Source organism: Castor canadensis, chromosome 9, assembly GCF_047511655.1.
Source record: "Castor canadensis chromosome 9, mCasCan1.hap1v2, whole genome shotgun sequence".
NCBI classification, from domain to species: Eukaryota; Metazoa; Chordata; class Mammalia; order Rodentia; family Castoridae; genus Castor; species Castor canadensis.
The window spans coordinates 31,977,849-31,996,622 of record NC_133394.1 but is presented as its reverse complement, the minus strand read 5'-3'; the positions used below and the strand labels follow the sequence as shown (position 1 = coordinate 31,996,622).

Genomic DNA, 18,774 nt, shown 5'->3' with positions numbered 1-18,774 from the left:
GAAAGCAGAAATACATAGTAAGATCACAAAATATGCAAGGAATGATTATCAAGGTTGTAAAAAGTAGGGACAGATAAGCGGGAAGTTGTAGAGCAATGGAAATACCTTTTACTTAATAATTATTTGTAACTCATCCTTATATGTTTAGTGCACTTTTCTCTTTTATGTTTTGCAATTAAAAAAAAAGTCCTGGAGCTGCTGGCTGAGAGCAATGAATTTGCTGATTAAATATGAAGCACAAATGACGTAATGAAAGTTGGAGCAACAAAAAAGAAAGTGATCGGATAATAAGACAGCAGGAATGCTATTTATTCAAAGCTTTCTCAGTGCAGGGACACAGAGCATTCTGTGTAGAGGTGGAAAGCTTCTTAAGTCAGAAAGAAATTCCCAGGGAACGCTTCCCAAAGAAAAATGGGCACCACGGGAAAAGTAAGTAAGCAGCCTCTTTCTTTGTTAGTTTGTGCTTTTTCCTCTCTTTGAACACTTGCTATAAGATTACTTTCAGAGCACAGCAATTTAAAATTGATTAAAAGGATTTGAGTAAGTCCCTATGCTAAGAATTTTTTCTAAGGTAGTAACTGTGGATTTGTCAAAGTGTTTACTAAAAGAATACTCAAATAAATATTATTTAAATGGCAAAAACAGAGATTTGAGTAACTATGCTATAGCCATAGAATAGAATATGTATTTACAATATATGGATTGGTAGAACAAAGGAGATTACAAAATACTACACATGATCCCATTTGGGGAGACTCACAGGATTTACATCAAAAACATAAAGTGAGTAATAAAACTATAAATTTTTCCTACTTGCATTTTAAAACTTACCGTAATTAATCTATATTTTATAATGAATATATATTATTTAATATATTTTCATAATAAGAGTATTGATATTTTAAAATATAATTCAAAATTGCTAAGAACTATTGAAAAATAGGTAGTCAAATGATCAAAGACCGGGAAATCATTCCAAAAGTTGAAATAGCAGTTAGAATGGAGGATTACAGGTTTGTTTCTTTCCACTTTCTTTAAGTGTTAACTTATATTTGAAATTAAAAATATAATTTGAAGATAGAAAAAAATTTAATAAGATTATAGAATCCTAAATGCTTAATTTCTTTTCATGCATTTTTACCCAAATTCTTGTAAAGAAACCAAATTTTTATTCAATTTATATTCTACAAACATATTCAGTAATTATGTTAGCTTTACTTCTCAGACTTTTGATGAATCACCTGGAGATCCTATTTAAATTTAGATTTCATTTTAGTGGATTTGGATCAAGGCTTTCTTCTCTAATACTTCCTAAGTGGAATGAGTAACTGCTGGTCTGAAGACCACACGTCCAGTAGCAAACGTTCTGAAACGCACCTGTGCTCTGACAACTGGTTCTCAGTAATTCAAAGCTGATTGCAAACAGTTCATTCAGTAAATATTTTTTGACCATCTACTAAACCCTTTAAAATATATAAATATATCTTCTTTGTTATAGAGGGAAAAATCAAAGCATTGTATCAGGGTAAGCTTTAATGCACCTGTTTGTTCAAAAAATAAAAAATGTAATGACTACAATGTAGAATTTAACTATGTTCAAAGTAAGATCCCTTGTCTTAAAAAATATATAATTGAGATTAAGCCATTAAAATTTATATAGTTATATATAACAATCAGCCATAAACTCCTTAACTGTTTATCATTAAATTATGGCATTAACTTTTTCCCATGATATCCTCTTCCTCCCCTCTCTCCCTCTCCCTCCCTCCTTTTCCCTTCCTCTCTCACTCTTTACCCCCTTTCTTTCTCAGGTTATTAAGTGCAAAGCAGCCATTGCCTGGGAAGTAAACAAGCCCCTTTGCATTGAAGAAGTTGAAGTAGCTCCTCCCAAGGCTCATGAAGTTCGAATTCAGGTGAGTAGGGACTTTCCATGGTGGACACAGAACAGACCCAACAAGTAGACAATTTCTATCAGTTCACTCCAACCCTAAGAATCAGCAAAGAAACTCATTTTTGGTTAGAATTAGGTTTTCTTTTTGTTTTTCAATTACTAATTATTAGAAATTGTTATGAAAGGAAAAGTAGAGAATCAGGACCAAAATAAGGGAGAGAGAAAATGTGGATAGTTACCCCGGGCAACGTAAGGGTCCTGGGTGCCCAAGAGAAGGACAGGACTAGGTCAATGAGAAGAGGCGGTATTTCGGTATGAAGTAGAACAGTATCACAGACAGCAAGGTTGGATAAGTTCTCCATTTTTGCTAAAGACCAACACATTACAGATTTATACATAAAAATGAATGGGACAGCTTTACGAGAAGATACTGAAGAAAAATTCAGGGATATACTGACAATTTACACAATATTGTTCTTTCAACTATAAAAGGTTTATTATTTCAACTTCATTTCATGTAGTCTCAACAAAATTTGAACAAGTCATAGAAACCTGTTTTCTTTCTGCCTGGTAGACTTTCACTTGTCCTATTAGCTTTGAGTTTTCCTCTCCTGGAGACAGTGATTGCCAATTCTATCTCTTTTTTTATGATTTTTTCCAACAAAAATGAATGTTAGAAAACAAAAGCTCCTACCATATTTTTATTCTTTTCTCAAAATGTAATTCTTTTATTGAGTTCTAGGAGCGTTGTAATATTTCAAGATGACATGTGACCAAAAATTATGTAAAACATCCCTTCCAATAATACCATTGCAGAAACACAACTCAAGTCTTTGATTGCTTTGTAGGTAGTTGCCACCTCTGTATGCCATACTGATGCCTACACCATCAATCCTAAATTTAAGGAAGCTCTTTTCCCAGTGATCCTTGGCCATGAATGTGCAGGAATTGTGGAAAGTATTGGGCCAGGAGTGAACAATGTCAAACCAGGTATTTTACTTTGTGATACTAGTTAAATAAGCATCAGGCTCTTTCAATGATAATTCCTGATACTGTCCTTGCTTTGCATACTATAACGGACATCTGTTTATATAGGAGGAGCATATGTCACAAAGCAAAACTGAGACATACAATCTATCACAATCTAGTAAGGAGACAGGATATTTGAAATCAGAACTATCTAATGAAATCTGGGAAATATGGCTACTTTATTTACATACAATGCTAAGAAATTGTCCAGTAAAGTAAAATTACAAAGTTTATTTAAATTGAATCTTCCATGGTTCATAAATGATACTTTATTACAACAACTTTCTCTACATAAAATGGGGACCAATTTAACATTATACAAAAATGAGAGCTTATAGGAGGCTTAAGGAAAAACTTTAATACATATATCAATGTTAGGTTAAGGGTCTTTTTGGACATTTGTAAAATAAAAAATAATACCGAAATAAAGCATACCATTGGCTGAAAATACTTATTTCACATAATACTAGAACATGGGCTATGTCAGACAGGATGGACAATATCAGTCTTTCCTCCTTTAATGAGAATTTTTATTTATACATGTGTGTGTGCACACACGCACACGTGATACTTGAAGGAATCCACAATCTTGCATTTTAATGAAATAAAATATTTTAGCTACCTATACTTTTTCTTAAATATGTAAAAGTGGTGTTTCTTTCTATGTTTTGGGGGAGGATCCCTAGAGAATAAACCCAAGGCCTTGCAGATGGTAGATAAGCACTATACCACTGAGCCATATTCCCAGCCCTGCTGCTAGAAACTTACTAACAATATCTTATGCACCATCCAACATATGGCCTTTTTTTCTAGGTGACAAGGTAATTCCATTCTTTGCACCTCAATGTAAAAAATGCAAGTTCTGTCTGAGTCCACACACAAATCTTTGTGGAAAAATCCGGTAAGCTCTATACACTGTTAATCAGAGTATAAACTGGCACAAATATTTTAGGCAGCACATTAGCCACACACGAATAGAGTTGAGCAGGGGCAAATGTTCTTCACAGTAATTTTACTTTTAGGTGTGTACAAGACACTGTTCCAAATACACACAGAGACACATGCTAAAATCCTCATTACAACATTGTTTACAATTGCAAACATTTGAAAAACAGCAAGAATGTACTTTGACCATAGAAAGAATTAATGAATTGCTATATAGTAACACAATAGAATACCATACAACAGTGAAAATCGCTAAACTTGAAATACAATAATCTCACATACAAAATATTTTTCACATACATAGGGTTAGCAAAAAGAAGCAAATTAATGAAGGATATGTTTAGTAGAGTGCCATATATGAAAACAATATTGTTTTGTCATATGTGTATGGAGTAGAAGTAGAAATATATCACTGGAAAGATAAATGCCAAATCCAGGATAGTATCTACTGCTACAGAAATCAAAGAAAATGCACTAAAATGTAGTAAAAGTAATTTACTACAGAGCCACAAGCCATAAGTCTTGAAGCCAGGTTTTAACTGTAGGCTCAAGAGTATAAATCTTAATCACTTTTTTAAAATTTTACTGAGACTCTAGAAAGCTCTAATTCCTAACTGAAGCTAGTTATTTAAGAAGTTAAAACTATACTTTTAGTATAGTGGTGTGAATACCTATAATCCCAGCTACTGTAAAGGTGGAGGCAAGAAGATCTCAAGTTTTAAGCCAGCCTGGACAAAGTTAGTGAGACCCTATCTCAAAAAAAAGAAAAACAAAAGGGTTGGGGGAATAGCTTAAGTGGTAGAGTGATAACTTAGCAATTTCCTCATTTATAAAATAGGGTAAGATTATTGTAGAGATTCAAAGAATTAAAATTATGCTCTTTTGTAACTCTAATGAAATAATGGATTGGACAATGACCATAAATACTAATGTCACCAAAAGAGAGATGATCAGGTACTGTGTCCCTCCAGATGAAATGCATCACACCACCCACTTTTGAAGAATTCTCCCTAAAACACAAAATTTGAATCAGATCAAGTGTTTAGATCAAAAATACTAATTTAGGAGGAAAAACAGTGACAGAGGAATATATTAAAACACTTTCAGGAATGAAATCAGCAAAATCCACCAGAAGGAAAACCCTATAGGACAAATAACTCTGTTTCTTAAACAAGCAAATTGCAAAAGAGGGAAGAATCTACAAACTAAAGGCCACTACAATTCAATATGCACCTAAGAGAATCTTTTGTATATACTGAAATATTTTAATGTAGACATCAACGTAGTGAGGCCTGGAATTTGCATTAAAATAGTCCAACGCAGTGGGAGAGATATGGACTGTGGCAGTAAGGGATGAAAGTACAACACCAACGGGTTGATAGGTACTAAAGCTGAGAATCGGCACGTAGAGATTCATTATTCTCTTCTATTTTTATATCTGTTTGAATTTTCTATGCTAAAAAAGTTTTAGTACAGAAGAGGGGTGGAGCTATGGGGAAAAAAATTTATGACTTAATACACATGAAGCCCTTAAAAGGGTTTTTGGCACACAAAAAGCACCCATAAAAGTTTGCTACTATTATCTTTAAAATTGTTTTAATGTGAAATGTATCATGTTGTTTTCTCAATTTTTGCATATTAATTCCTTAAAATTTATTATGACAAACATAAATTTAATAGGAATGTGATGAGTGTCCCATTTTCTTTCTCCTTCTTTGTATCTCTCTCATTTAATTTTCTAGTAATTTTAAAACTCCTAATATTGATCAAGAAATAATGGAAGATAAAACCAGCAGATTTACCTGCAGGGGGAAACCAGTTTACCATTTCATGGGTGTCAGTTCATTCTCTCAGTACACTGTGGTGTCCGATGTCAATGTTGCCAAAATAGATGATGATGCAAATTTAGAGAGAGTTTGTCTGATTGGATGTGGATTTTCATCTGGCTATGGGGCTGCAATCAACACTGCCAAGGTAAATTGTTAAACACTAACTTGCTTACAAACAGGTTTCTGGGGGGTGATGTAAAGGAGATGGTATTGATTATCTTCAAACTCTAACTATGTCGTTTATTGCTTCTGTGAATTTAACCAAGTTATTATTTGGGGGGGGGTTAAACAAACTGGCAACATTACAAGGAAGAGCCCTCAACCTCCCTCAGACTGACTCCACTTAGATATTAGTCCTTCTTAAGGGATATTAAAACTAGAGATTCAGCTGGGCACCAGTGGCTCACATGTATAATTCTAGCTACTTGGGAGGCTGAGATCAGGACAATTGAAGTTTGAAGCCAGCCAAGGCAAGTAGTTTGTGAGACTCCATCTCCAAAATAGCCAGAGCAAAATGGACTGAAGTGTGGCTCAAGTGGTTGAGTGCCTGCTTTGAATGTGTAAAGCTCTAAGTTCAAAATACAGGGTCACCAAAAACCTAAAGATTCATCTCTCTTCTCTCTTCCTCCCTTCTTCCTTCCCTCCCTCCCTCTCTTTCCACTCTCTCTCCAGTGCTGGGGCTCAAAGCTAGGGCTTTGCTTATGATAGGCAACTATTCTACCACTGTTATATCTCCAGGCCTCTATTTTTAATTATTTAAATGATTTAGTTTTAGCCAGGGGTGGTGCCTTACACTGTAATCCTAGCTATTTGGGAGGCTGAAATTGGTAGAATCACAGTTCAAGGCCAGCCTTGGCAAATAGTTTTATGAGGCCTCATCTCCAAAATAACCAGAGCAAACTGGAGTGGAGGTGTAACTCAAGTGCTAGAGCACCTGCTTTGCAAGTATAAATCCCTGAGTTCAAAATCCCAGTCCCACCAGAAAAAGAAAAAGAAAAAAATTAATTTTAATTGATGGAAGTTAATATACAGGATACAATGTGATGTTCTAATACATCGTGTAATACATTGTGGAATGATTAAATCAACTAACATTTCAATCAACTACATAATTATCTTTTTTGTGATGAAATATTTAAAAGCTACTCTTAGCAATTTTTAAATATACACTATTATTTACTACAGTCATCATTTTGTACAATAGGTTTCCTTATATCTCTTTTTGTCTTTTTTTTTTTTTTTTTTGGTAGTACTGGGGTTTGAACTCAGGGTCTTTGAACTCAGAACCAGGCAGGCACTCTACCACTTGAGCCACACCCCCAGCCCTTTTTGCTTTTAGTTACTTTTTTTATTAATATTATTTATTTTTTTAGCTGTACTGGGGTTTGAACTCAGGGCTTCATGCTTGCTAGACAAGGTGCTCTTACCACTTGAGCCATTCCGTCAAACCCCTTTATATGGCTTTTTTGTAACAGCACCTTATTGAGTATATGATTTGCAAATATATTTTCCTATTCTGTGGGATGTCTCTTGACTCTGATGGTTGTTTCCTTGGCTTGGCAGTTTTATTTTACCTTGATGTAATCCCATTTGTCTATTTTTGCTTTTATTTCCTGCACTTTTTCGTCATGTCCAAGAAATCATTGCCCAGTCCACTGTTATGAAGATTTTCCTCAATATTTACTTCTAGTCATTTTACAATTTTAGGTGTTAGATTTAAGTCTTTAACCCATTTTGAGTTAATTTTTGTATGTGGTGTGCGTAAAGGGGGTCTAATTTTATTCTTCTGTGTGTGAAAATCAGTTTTCCAAGCACCAATTACCAAATAGACTGCCCTTTTCCTGCTGCATAAATTAAAGCACTCTGTTCCATACTAATTTTGTTTCCAATTTAGATGTTAATATGTCAGATTTTCTCTTTACCTTTCGCTTATGTTTTAATCCTAAATTTCCCATCCTCATCAGAAAATACTAATTAAGCATCTTTCTATATACTACTTCTAAAGAATTTATCCTAGTAACAGCATCTTTCTTTACTATCTGGTATATTGTTTGCATTTAATTCAACGTAACAAGCATTTATTAAATACTCAACATACAGAAGCCTCCTTGATAAAAATGTTAAAAAAAAAAAAACTCACTTCCTTCAAAACATGTAGTCTTTTAAAAAACAGAAAAAAACACAATCAATTATAGAAGCTTATAGATTCTATGATATGGAAAAAACTAGAAGATAGGCACTGATTTCAGATTGAAAAAACAAGGTTTTCATTTTGTTTTGGTTTTTGTTTTTTTGCAGTTCTGGGGTTTGGACTGCCTTGCTAGGCAGGCGCTTTACCACGTGAGCCACTTCACAAACCCTTTTTGTGTTGGGTATTTTTGAGATAGGATGTCAACAACTGTTAGCCCAGGCTGGCTTCCAACTGAAATCTTCCTGATCTCTGCCTCCCAAGTAGCTAGGATTACAGGTGTGAGTCACCAGTGCCCAACATAAAAAAAAAGTTTCATGGAGAAAATGTCCCTTAGATCAGGCCTAGACATATAGGTTATATTTTAACTGAAGGAAATAAGATGAAAAGTACATCAGTCTAAGGGGACACTAGAAATTAAGGTATGAAAAGAAGAAAATGCAACAGTTTGTATGGCTGTTGTACTAGGAATATCATGGAGATAAAACTGGAAGGTAAACAGAGGTCAGATAGCAAAAATTCTTCAATGTCATGCAGACATTTGGATTTCATTCTATTTAAATGAATTAATAATCTGAAATGATCAAGTGAGTCAAATTCACAGAGAAATGTTAGTGGTTATTTAAAACCAACTGTAATGCTAATACAACAAAATAAGGTCTATTAGAAATACAGATATCAAATTATCTATGATCCAATTTTAAAATAAAAAAAACAACTTCATTAGAATGTGTGGGCATTTTTATTTTGTTCTGACAACAATGAAGGAAAAAGTAAAACAAGGAATTATTTTCACTTGAGTTGCTCCTTATGGACTGATCGTCTTTTTTTTTCTTTATTCATACATTTATATGTGCATACATTGTTTGGGTCATTCCTTAAGTCCTTCTCCAAATTTAAGTAGTAACATATCCATTTTCTCCATTGGATATATCATATAGTTTTGTAATAGGCAGTCTTTTATTTATATGTGTGAGGCCTCATCTTACCCTCCCCCATAAAAAAGAAAAAAGTAAGACCAGCTACTTTTAAAGTTGCTCTATAATTTTCTGTCTACAGGTCACCCCTGGTTCTACTTGTGCTATCTTCGGCCTAGGAGGGGTAGGTCTCTCTGCTGTAATTGGCTGTAAAATAGCAGGAGCTTCCAGAATCATAGGTATTGACATCAACAGTGAGAAGTTTACAAAGGCCAAAGCACTGGGAGCCACTGACTGTCTTAACCCTCAAGACCTAGATAAACCCATCCAGGAAGTAATTGTTGAATTAACCAGTGGAGGTGTGGATTTTGCCCTTGAATGTGCAGGTGGATATGAATCCATGGTATGTACAGTTTTTTTCTTGGATCTTATGTTCAGTTTATTCCTTAATCATCAAATAATAGATGAAGATGAGTTCATTACAGTAGATACAATTATTCCTTTTTTAACATTTCAAAGTTAGTGATAGAAGTAAAACTCAGCTATAAATCATTTGCCACTTCCTCAGCTATACTGTATTTCCTTCAATGTCCACTGATATTTCCTCCAGTATTAGTCTTTTTTCTGTTGCTATAAGGAAATACCTGAGACTGAGTAACTGTAAAGAAAAAGTTTATGTACAGTTTTGGAGGCCAAAGTCCCAATCTGCATCACCTCATGGCAAATAACATTGTGGTACTTGAGAGAGAGAAATTGTATGGCAAGACAGAAAGCAGGGGTTAAGGGGGTAGTAACAATCATGCAGTAGGCCCCACCTCTGAAAGATCCCAGCAGCTCTCGACATTGACACACAAAGGACAAAGCTTACAACACATGAACCCTCCCAGGACACAGTCAAACCATATTTAAACCATGGCCCTTCCCAAATGCTAATACTATCTTTTCAAATTCACTCTTCTCCTGCGATCAGCAGGCAGTATTGTTTGAAATGCTGATTTTTTCTCTTGAGATCCCTTTAAGTGCTCAATATTATTAGACTGGAAATAATATTTTGTTTTCCAAGATCATTCCAATTTCCTGTTTCTAAAAAGGTAATGTTTGGGGTTTCTTGGTGGTGGTGTAGGTTATGAGGATGTCTTCTTCCTCTTCTTCATCCTTTCCTTCTCCTTCTGTCTTCTTCACCTCCCTCTTTTTTTTTCCTGGTTATTTGAGACAGGGTCTTGTTGGAACTCAATATGTAGACCAGGCCGGCCTTGAACTCACAATCCTCCTGTTCAGTCTTTCTAGTACTGGGATTACAGGCATGAACCATAACACCAGGTTGGTTTCTTCATTTTTTTTTATTCACTTATTCACATGTGCACACATTGTTTGGGTCATTTCTCCCACCCTCTCTCCCCGACTCCCCCTCACTTCCAGGCAGAATCTGTTCTGCCCTTATCTCTAATTTTGTTGAAGAGAAAACATAAGCATAATAAGAAAGACAAAGCATTTTTGCTAGTTGAGTTAAGGATAGCTATACAGAGAGATTCCTAGCATTGCTTCCATGCACAAGTGTATTACAACCCAAACTGATTCATCTCTAACTGATCTTTACACTGGTTCCTGATCCCCTTCTCATGTTGACCTCTGTCACTTTAAGGTTTGGTTTCTTCATTTTTAATTAGCTAAGAAAATGTTCCCTTTTGACTATCAAATCAAATAAAATAAGGTAAAGAGCCAGCTACAACACACAGACAATACATGGAAAAGTTAGCTTGTTATAGAACCCAGCATTATTATTCAGTAAATAATCACCTAATGCATATTTTCTCAGACACTAAGATGAATTTGTTTTTAATGAAATGACCAAAGAACTTATCAGTTGAATTATCTGCCTATGGATTCTTCTTGTTTCATTATTGTGAGTTATGAGAGAGTTGTGATGTTATTCCTTTTTATTAACACCTTCAATGTTATTTCCCATTTTTTAAGGGGCACTGGGGTTTGAACTCAGGACTTCATGCTTGCTAGGCAGGCGCTCTATCACTTGAGCTACATCTTCAACCTAATATGATTCCTTTTTATTAACACCTTCACTCAGCCTGGTTTCTAAGACCTCCTCTAGGGAAGGTATAAAGAATAAAATTCTACACTTCAAGCTCTTACAAGTGTACTTTATGCTGTTTCCTCTCCTGCATCTTAAATGACTATGCCTTCCCTAGAAGAGAATAGAAACTCAGAAAGAACTATGACGACAGTAACATGAGTAACTGTTCTCAGTTACTCATGTCAGAATGATTTTGTTATAATACAGAGAGAGAGAGAGACTGCTTAAAACAGTAACAAGCACTCAATAAACGTTAGCTATCATTGAAAAACTGCATGCATGAAGGGCTCCTTATCCTGCACTGCACTCTTGTGTTCACAGCTCAGGTTCTGCTTTTAAAATTTACTTTGGCACCTTCAGCCCACAATCCTTCTTCCTCCATCTCCTGCAACTCATTTTTTTTTTTTTTACAAACATTGAAATTCAGCCCACTCACCATATCTTCCTAGTGTAATGGGTATACATTAGACTTACCTGAGGAGTTCAGGGGCTTCTCCTTGTTGTTCTGAATGTTTGCTGTTGTTTGTTGGGTTTTTAAAAATATCAATGAATGGGCCATAGTCCTGAAGAGTATCATAAGTTGGGGGTTGGTACCAATAATTTTTTTTTACAAATTTCTCTAATTGAGAACTAATGATATAAAACTTGGCATGTTCTATTGTTAACTGATTTATTATACTAAGAAAGTTATTTTAAATTATGGACCAGAATTTCCAAATAAAGAGATTGATTTATCTAATCACAAAATGATGAAATACTTATCCTTCTACCAAAAGTTTCCACAAGTAAGAAAAGCTATGTTTCTCAGTTTTAGAGGAGATTCCAGTAATGGGTATGAATTTGATCTTAATTATCCCTAATTCTCTGAAGCAATTTAAAGAACCCAACAGAACAATTATAAAATTATAATAACTGACAATTCTATGAGGTTTTACCAGTTCAACCAAAGATATTTTTTATCAAAAGTTATTAATCTGTTAAATAAAATCCTGTATTTGTGCATAGTACCCATTTCAACCAATTCATCATTATGGAGGTTAATTCCTAGTTTGGAGCAAAGCAGAGAAATGTTAAAAAGGAAGAGCATAAACAAAATGGAGTCAGTGTAAGCAGCTATTTTAATGTGTCTAAGATCTTTATCCTCACACCATGGTGCCGGGATCGCAGAGGTCCTTGACCTGAAAGGGCTCAAGAAAGGAATGAACAAGACAGAACGTACAAAAGGACTCACTCACTCAGGGAGGGAATGACAAAACACATACTTAAACATCAAAACACTCTGACCTAGTTACAACCTTTCTGTTTTTACCATCCTGTATTTTTACTGCCAGTGTCCTTGACTAAGTATAAACTTCTTTTCAGTCAAGGGAAACATTTAGCGTTCCCCCCACGGTGATAGAGACATGGTGCACCTGCCGATTCCGACCTTACCGGAATGCTGCGAAGCCACAGTGACCTTGTCAGACTGTGGCTTTTGGTTCCCAACACCATGGGTCTCTCTGTATAGTATATATAAATAAAAATATTTCTGCCATATAAAGAATGTAGCAAGCAGAAGAATTGATATTTAGAAGTGTTAGAAATTCTCCAAACAATAAATAAATATTCAAATAAAAGCTTCAAAGCATATTTTAAAGTTTCTATAGATCATTGCATCGTCCATCAAGAGAGGGAAAGAAAGAGAGAGAAATTGCTTCTTTCATTCAGTGATCAGTACTATGAAGGAGTCTATTGAGATGTTCATAAAAGTAAACACTGCCCCCAAAGCATCAAAATCAAGTTGACTGCAAGGGACATGGGACAAAATTTATCCCTTTCTTCTTTAGCATCAGCCTCAAAAGATTAAAAATGTTTATCTATTTACCTTACCTTTGGGCTCCTATATGGAATAGGCATCCACAAGTTTATACCTTTTTGAAACTTATTTACATTTTCAATCCTCGACATTTTTATATTAACCCCAAACTCACAGTAAGTTAACATACAACGTTCTCCCTTTCTCTCACGCAAAACTGTGTCCAGGCAACTCTCTTGGGCTACAGTCTTCCATACAATTACTCAACAATCAAGGAAGTTCAATTTCTTTTCCTTACTTTTATTTCTTTCTTTTGTGGGGGAGAGGAGAGGTGGGCAGTGAAAAGCAGTGTCTTAATATACAACCCTAAATTTACTATGTGGCCCAGACTAGCCTTGATCTCACAATCCTCTTGCCTCCAGCTCCCAAGTGCTGGAATTCCAGGCCTGGGACACCATACTCAGGTGGAGATTCAAATTTATGGCTTCATGGAATCAACTTGAGGCCAACTTGGTTGTTACAGCAAAAGATATAGTGGGCAAAGTACAACCTAACAACAAGAGGGCTAAAAGACATAGGGAAATAGATAAAAAGCAGCCAGTGTTGTTTTCTGTAAGATTTCTGCCCTCTGATTTAAACAGGATTTCTTTATATTGACCCTACTTTGAGATCAAGTATATAGTATATATAAGTACATAGTATGTAACTCATTTCTTAGCCTCTAGTTAATAATTACTTACTAACATAGCTTCATGACTTTTAAAGATTTTGAGCTTAGACCTCTGGGGTTGCAATATGTTAATAAATGTCCATGACAGACCAACAAAAAATTATTGATTAAAGTTTGCCATATCTTTTACAGATCTTTCCTAATTCCATGTATGTTTCTCTTGGCATACAATAACCTACATACATTTCAGATTCTGCCTATGGTATTATACAGGGCAAAACATTATCTGCTATTTCTTTTCAATAGGAAAATAGCTTTTTTGATGAAGCTATGAATTTTTCAATGTTCTATCTATTAGCAAACACTGGAGCCTCAAGGTTAAATCTAAATAATCCTGTGACCTCATTAACTTGAATCCCATTATCTAACATATGGAGTTGGATAAATTTTCCCTAAAGCAATGTATCTTTCCATGCCAGAGTTCATGTTCTATTTTTCTACTGACTCAGGTAATCTTTTGTGTTCAATCTTTCAGAGAGCAGCCCTGGACTGCACAACAGTAGGATGGGGTTCATGTACTGTTGTTGGAGTAAAGCCTGGAGATAAAGATTTAGATGTTTCTCCAGTGGACCTAATAGTGGGCCGTACTATGAATGGAACATTCTTTGGTGGTTAGTTGTTTTTCTTCACAGTTTTTCATTTTCTTCACATTAGAATGAAATTCTTAGGATTAAGCCTATTAAAAGGAAAGAAAATAATTTGTTTACATATTGAGTGTCTAGATGTGGGGAGCACATTATAAGGAGCCTGTGAGAACTTGACATAAGCACAGCTGTGTCAAATAATCAGCAGGCTGAGTTTGACACCGCCCCAGCCACAGAGGAGGGCAAAATGCAGCACAGCTGAATTTCCCAAGACGTTTACAGCAAAGTAGGATCCCAGGTTTCTCTTGTTACAATGTCATGCCCCTTGGAGAACTGTTGCTCCACCGCCTTGTTTATAAAAGACTCAACTGAAGGAGGATGTGGAGGATTGATGGGGAATTTGGTGTGGAATGGATTGAGGGATTGATTGGCTGACTGAAGGCTGCTTGCGAGAATGATGTTGCTGCTGCTGCTGCTGCTGCTGCCTGTTTGTGTGCCTGCAAGTCTGGGGACTGAGACTTTAAAGGGAACATGGGATGGTGCAAGTCTGAGGGCCAAGACTTTAAGAGAGATTAAAGAAAACATGGGACAGTGTGAGTCTAAGGAAAGAGACTTTAAAGAACAGAAAAGAAGAAAGACTTTAGAAGTAAGGTTTTAAAGATAGAGAAAAGAAGCAAAGTAAAAGAAGAGTTAATAGAGAAAAGAAGCAAAGTTGTTGTGCATCTCCATCCAAGTGCCCAGCACACCTGATCCCAACTTTCTACATGTCTGTCTTTTATCCTTTGTCCTTTCTACATCTCCAGTTGCCCCCAGTTAGGTTAGGAGGACAAGAGCTCACAAGAAAGCTTGCAAGGTCTAGAACTAAATTTATATGTATACAGAAAATTAAAGATGGAGGAGCTTAATGTATTTGAAGCAACACAAATTTGACCTAATAATTGCATTCACTCAACAAACACACTTAATAAACCACTTCTTCATGTCAAGTGCCATGTTTTTCTTTATTTGGCATTTTGGCCAAATTACAGGTTGGAAAAGTGTAGATTCTGTCCCAAAGCTGGTAAGTGACTACAAGAATAAGAAATTTGATCTGGATGCATTGGTGACCCATAACCTGCCTTTTGATAAAGTCAATGAGGCATTTGACCTAATGGAACAAGGAAAAAGGTAAGTCACCACAAGATGATTGAGTAACTTAGAAAACCTTTGTAATGGGCTTGTGGGGTAGAGTGGTTGCCTAGCAAGTGTGAGGCCCTGAGTTCAAACTCCAGTACCACCAAATATATTTGTATGTATATACAAACATATGTATGTATATATATGTGTGTGTGTTATATATTTATATATATAAGCAGCTTGTCTTTTCTGACTTTCTATATCAGAAGTACTAGATGTGCTTAAAAGATTAAATAGCCATATGGAAAAAAGAAAAGCTTCCATTTCTATAATGCATATTGTTATGTGCCATACAACATAGGTGGTTTCCCTTTCACAAATGTTAACTCGGGTGGTTTGCTCCCTAGAAGAGAAGTTTCTATAGTATGATGTTAGATCCCTCTAGCACAATGTACCCGAGTCTAGAATCATTACACTATGCAACATGGCATAGAGTGCCTACTCCAGGCCCTACAAGAGAGAACCCCATGAAACCATGGGGATGTGAGCAGAGAACGGCAGTTATCAGATATATAAAGGATGCTTCATTCTTGACATTTTTATATTAACCTCAAGTGTGCAGTAAGTTAACCTACATTGTTCATTCTCACTCTCCCGCTTTATCATGGAGCTCCTACAAGAAACCTGCTGAACCACAATTTTATCTTTATCATGCTCCTTGTCTTAGACTCTAGGAATTGATTTATAGCAAGGTCACTGATTGACCACTAAACTAAGATCGGTGATTTTAGTTAAAATGTTCAATTGCAGCCTTGATCAAGAGAAGCAAGCAGTAAAAACACCAGCAATAATGTTAGAGGAGACACAGGGCAAATTAGAAATTAAAAGAGAAGACATAGCAAAGGAGAACAGGGGAGCCTAAATTAAAGTGAAAATGACAGTTCAAAGCAGACAATGAATGATGCAAAAAAAGAAAACAGGTGTATGGTTTGAGGACACAGATTATTTCATAGGGAATAAATCCGAGAAAACATCCAAACTGACATAAATTCCCCAATTTGTAAACATGTTAACCACAACATACCACAAAAATTTTCAATTTAAAAAAAGATTTTTTAAAAGTTATACCATATAAACTTAGGGTATAAGCCCTATAATGTACACAATCTCAATATGCCCATAATGAGTATTCAAATTAGGAGGTGGAACCTTAGAACCTGGGGCTTGTAGCTCCTCTACCACAATCCCTCTCCCCTAAAGTTCTCATTCATAGAATATACCCACAGGGAATGCTAAGTGGTATCCAAATGGAAAATGTCACATTGATTTATTAGCAGGGGGCATGTCTCCCATACTCAACAACGAGGCTTCCCTAAGTGATCAGTGGTAGAGCAGACGCTAGATGTACACACTAAGTCAGGCTTCCTACTCCCTCACTGGCCTTCTAAGGAAACCACCTGACTGTCCACACAGATGGAAAGGTGGCATGAGGATGGGTAGAAGATGATCTACCCAGATATGCTCACCACCTGGGTACAGGCCCTCCTAACATACCAACTGCACAGAAGCAAGGGAGTGGATGAAGGGAATGGGACACAATGACTGACAAGCTTGTTAAAGTGCAGTGACCCTGCGCTATTGTGAGGAAAGGACACAGAGGTTCTCCTTTCATATATAGATGTAGCTTCCTATTTCTAGGTTAAGAAAAATTTTAGGCATGGCACACTGATGTCAAGACTTCTACACCTCTTGCAGTAATGTGTGAGATAAGGAGTCCTCTGTCCTTGAGGCTTAGCCCCTTCTTTGTTTCTATACATTAGAGTTTAGGCAGGATTGAAAACTATGGTTCTCAGAAAGTAGCATCCCATCACACCAACCTCCTCTGATGCCCAACTTTGCCCTTGACAAGAAGCAAGTCAAGAGCAGTGATTATTCTGATACTCTCCTCTCCCTTGGTATATTCTACTTATCAGTAGCACCAATGGGCAACAAGGATGATTTTCCCTGTTTTGTTAGCACTATCTATAAAATATTAATGCCATGAAAAGGAGAGGATGTAGCAAAGTGTCTATGAAGAAAGATTAGATCAAATCCTGAAATGGATAAAAGTTATTTGTGAACTTTCAATTAATTTTTCATGCACATTGTATTTATTATTGTTTTATTATTATTAAACAGCATCCGAACAATCCTGACCTTTTGAAGATGCCAGGAGCAATTTGGAATATCTGATTGAATGTGAACTTCTCTGGTTAATTTATTACCTGCTATGATGAAGCAAAGAAAACTATGAGTTTTAAACTAAACAAAGATTTACTGAAAATAACTAAAATAGCTATAATTGATATAGCATCTGTACTCATAAAATATATTCAGACTTCCTATATTAAATAACTATGATAACTGAAGTGTTTGAAAATAGAATCACATGATTCTTGGTAGGAATTGTTTAAAACTAGTTCTGGAGATTGGGAATGGAGAATGGGGAATAATAGATGAAATTAGATTGGCCATATGTTTATAATTTTTTAAGCTAGATGATGAATATATGTAGTTTCATAATAATTTTACTTTTGTCTATGTTGAAAATTTGTCACAATAAAAATACTTTTTCTGGGAAGACTGCTATGTTTATTGTATCCACATATAAAATATTATTATATAAATTTTATGCTTTAATAAGCTACAACTTATAATATGTATGATATATATGTATTTTTAAAGATTTGAATGGCAGTCTATTATCTCTGATTGTAAAGAATTTCTCTAGAATTATGTCATCTTTTCACTCTAATTCTCTTGTCCAAAAATTAAAGATCTGTTAAGACACATATGTCATTGACCTTCAAGATATTAAAACTATTAAATTTTCAGGGGAAAAAAAGTATATTCTCCAACATAAGGCACACAGGTTTTTTTAAAAATGGTTTTTGGATCTGAAATTACTACAAATCTTTGAGAATGCCAGTTAATAGGGTGCACAATACTTGAATTTAGAAGGCAATACAATCATAGTACTGTATGCTTCTGAGGACAAAAAGGTTTTATATCCTTCATAGTCCTTCAAGCACCTTAGACTGTCAGTCTTCAAAAATGCTACTACAGTGCCCTCTGGTGTTCCCTTTTCATTTTTCTATCTCTGACGTGCTAGTAAAGAATTTAGGAAGACAGAATAGCGACTGCAAATCAAAAGCACACTAAGATTCCACCTCACCCCTGTTAGAATAGCCATCATTAAAAACACCATTAACAACAGGTGTTGGCAAGAATGTGGGGGAAAAGGAACCCTCATACACTGCTGGTGGGAATGCAAACTAGTGCAACCACTCTGAAAAAAATTTTGGAGGCTTCTGAAAAATCTAAATATACATCTGCCATATGAGCCAGAAATCGCTCTCCTGGGGATATACCCAAAGGAATGTGACACAGGTTACTCCAGAGGCACCTGCACACCCATGTTTATTGCAGCACTAGTCACAATAGCCAATTATGGAAACAGCCAAGATGCCCCACTACTGACGGATAGATTAAGAAAACGTGGTATTTACACACAATGGAATTTTACTCAGCATGAAGAAGAATGAAATCTTATCATTCACAAGTAAATGGATGGAACTGGAGAACATCATTCTGAGCAAGGTCAGCCAGGCTCAGAAGACCA

The 18,774-nt window shown here is 35.6% G+C and overlaps 1 protein-coding gene across 1 annotated transcript; it reads left to right on the top strand.

Moving 5' to 3' along the window:
* Window positions 1-272: 272 nt before the first annotated feature.
* LOC109693542 (all-trans-retinol dehydrogenase [NAD(+)] ADH4) lies at window positions 273-17,733 on the top strand. The gene is made up of 9 exons (XM_020174898.2): window positions 273-429; window positions 1,812-1,913; window positions 2,740-2,881; window positions 3,734-3,821; window positions 5,608-5,839; window positions 8,942-9,202; window positions 13,889-14,024; window positions 15,026-15,164; window positions 17,292-17,733. Exons 1-9 carry the CDS (start codon window positions 412-414, stop codon window positions 17,314-17,316), a joined length of 1,143 nt encoding a protein of 380 aa, XP_020030487.2. The 5' UTR covers window positions 273-411; the 3' UTR covers window positions 17,317-17,733.
* Window positions 17,734-18,774: the final 1,041 nt, after the last annotated feature.